At 35.3% G+C, this 2,373-nt stretch overlaps 1 protein-coding gene across 1 annotated transcript; it reads left to right on the plus strand.

Moving 5' to 3' along the window:
* Positions 1 to 225: 225 nt before the first annotated feature.
* Positions 226 to 1,450, plus strand: LOC109591456 (uncharacterized; the record flags this gene model as incomplete). The annotated part of the gene is made up of 4 exons (XM_020007188.1): positions 226 to 981; positions 1,027 to 1,063; positions 1,111 to 1,377; positions 1,419 to 1,450. Coding segments are annotated over 4 exons (1,086 nt in total), but the record flags the coding sequence as incomplete, so codon positions are not given.
* Between the last annotated feature and the right edge of the window lie 923 nt (positions 1,451 to 2,373).

The raw sequence follows: 2,373 nt of genomic DNA on the forward strand, positions 1-2,373 counted from the left end.
ATATCTGATGCTATTGCCATTGGAGTAGCATGTCATATACCAGCAGTTGATCTTCCTGAAGTATTAAAATGCTACCATGAACTGGGAGCTCTTCTTTACTATCCTCAAATAGAAGGTCTGAGGAATAAAGTCATTCTAAATCCAAAATGGTTTGTCGATACCATTGGGAAGGTGTCCATGTTCCCACTAGAAAGAGGATGGAGCAAAGAAGATAGATGGTCGTAGCTGCAAAATAAAGGCATTCTTATTCAACCACTCTATCAAGAAGTATGGCAGTCAAGTGGTATTGATCCAGAAGAAATAATTGAACTTTTAGTTCATTTTCGTCTTGCAGCTCCAGTTCAAACCGAGCTTAGCAGATTCAAGCCGCAATATTTTCTTCCAGCAGTGCTACCAGGATACACAGGTGACCCTAATGAAGTACATCCTGGTTATGAGCTAAGAGCCTCACCTGTACACATTACATTCTCCACTGGGTATGTACCTCCTGGCTTCTTCACTTGTTTAGCAACTGCTGTAGCTACAAATCCCAATTTTGAGCTCAGTTTTGATGATTATTTTGCAGCCTCTGCCATTCATTCAAAAAGTATCTATCGTAATCGTGTCTACTTCTCTTATGGTTGTCCTTCTGATAACTTTGTTCTCACTGATATTAATGAAGCTATTCAAGTTGATGTAATGAGATATGTCCCTGAAAATAGTCATCCTGTTCCTTTCAAAACTGTTTGTCAGAACATCATGAAATTGCTTGAGGAATGTTGCCAGAAAGTAGAAGACACTCTCACTCTTTACCATAATGGTAGCAATGCTGATCGATCATCAAGAAGAGTACAATACATGTGTCAATGCAGTCGTTCCAGTGAAGTCCATTACATAAAGAACATTGATGCTGAGAAGCAGATATGCTCTGAGTTTGTTCACTGCAAAATGGAAAGTATTCCTCGCCGCCTAACCATTAATGAGTTAATGTGGTTTAAAAAGGTATTCAATTTATTTTTTACCATTTAACTCCCGGCCCCCACATAGATCAGTGCACGTGAATCCAATGATGATCAACAAGAAGGTATAATTATTCACTGTCACTAGTTTCACATTATTTATTTATAATAGTTATGTTGACTATTGCAAATCTAGTTGATATCATACGTGTGTTAGAAAAAAGTAACTTTCAAAATCAAAAATGGCGTAAACTTGGTCTCTACTTGGGTCTGATCCACCCCGAATTGAAGACTATTGAGGATAATTATCCACGAGATGCTGAGCGATGTCTTGAAGAATGTTTAGCAGAATGGCTTAAAAATGATACTGAAGCAACGTGGGAGAAACTAGCTATTGCTGTTGGTGAAGCGGGAGAGAAATCAGCTGCTACTTATATAAGTGAGATCATGGTTAATTACTAATAATATTATTATTAATAGGATCAGAAAAGACCTTTAACAGATGATACTAGTGTTAACATTCGAATAATTATAATGTTTTGTTGTCCAGTGGTTTTTATTCTTTTTACTGTTAGTTGCATCACATTTTATACCTAAAATTTATTAAGCAAATATATTGTTGACATTTTACTACCCTGCAACTGCTGCCTAAGAATTAGCTATGCTTGCAATGTGTTCTTCGTTTCTTTCAAGTCATTAATGGATGCTATTTAGCACAATGCTGGTGAATAAGGAAGCAGTTCCTGTCACAAGTAGTCAGTGTATATTGATATTTCCTGAATAGAGTCCAAATATACTTCCATAAAAGGAAAGACATCTTGGAAATGTTGACAGAATCTTGTCTACAGTACAAACACTACACTAACTAACCTTTAACAAAGATCATATAATGATTCACTGCAGTAGTGGGTGGAAGTTCCATTTAAAAATATGTACATTACATTTACATGTATGTGTTCACAATATTCATATCTAGAGCTAAGATTAGTTCCACCCAATGGTAGATACTATTATGATATCACAGTCACTATATGATTTTATGATGATGTCATTAATTAGTTATGGTAGCTACAGCATTAAAGTATTCCAATAATAGAATATCAACAGAATGAAGTACATGTACATGTACAGGTAATGGAACTGACTGTACACATAACTGCATGTACATGTATCTATGAAGCTTGTCTCTTCCTATCTATTTCTCAATCTCTCTCTTATAAAAATTACTCTCCAGCTGTAGAATGACCTGATTGTGTATCATTGTCATTTACTACTAGTAATTTCTACTCCTCCATTCCACTGGATATCACTATGAGTGGATCTAACCTCTTGAGAAATGCAACAATAATAATAATAATCATAATAATAATAATAATAATAATGTTATTAAAGCAATAAGACAAGCAAACAACACGAGTAGTTCCAAGAAAGAGAG

The sequence above is a fragment of the Amphimedon queenslandica genome, unplaced genomic scaffold, assembly GCF_000090795.2.
Source record: "Amphimedon queenslandica unplaced genomic scaffold, v1.1 AMPQUscaffold_8127_Cont19926, whole genome shotgun sequence".
Lineage (NCBI taxonomy): Eukaryota > Metazoa > Porifera > Demospongiae > Haplosclerida > Niphatidae > Amphimedon > Amphimedon queenslandica.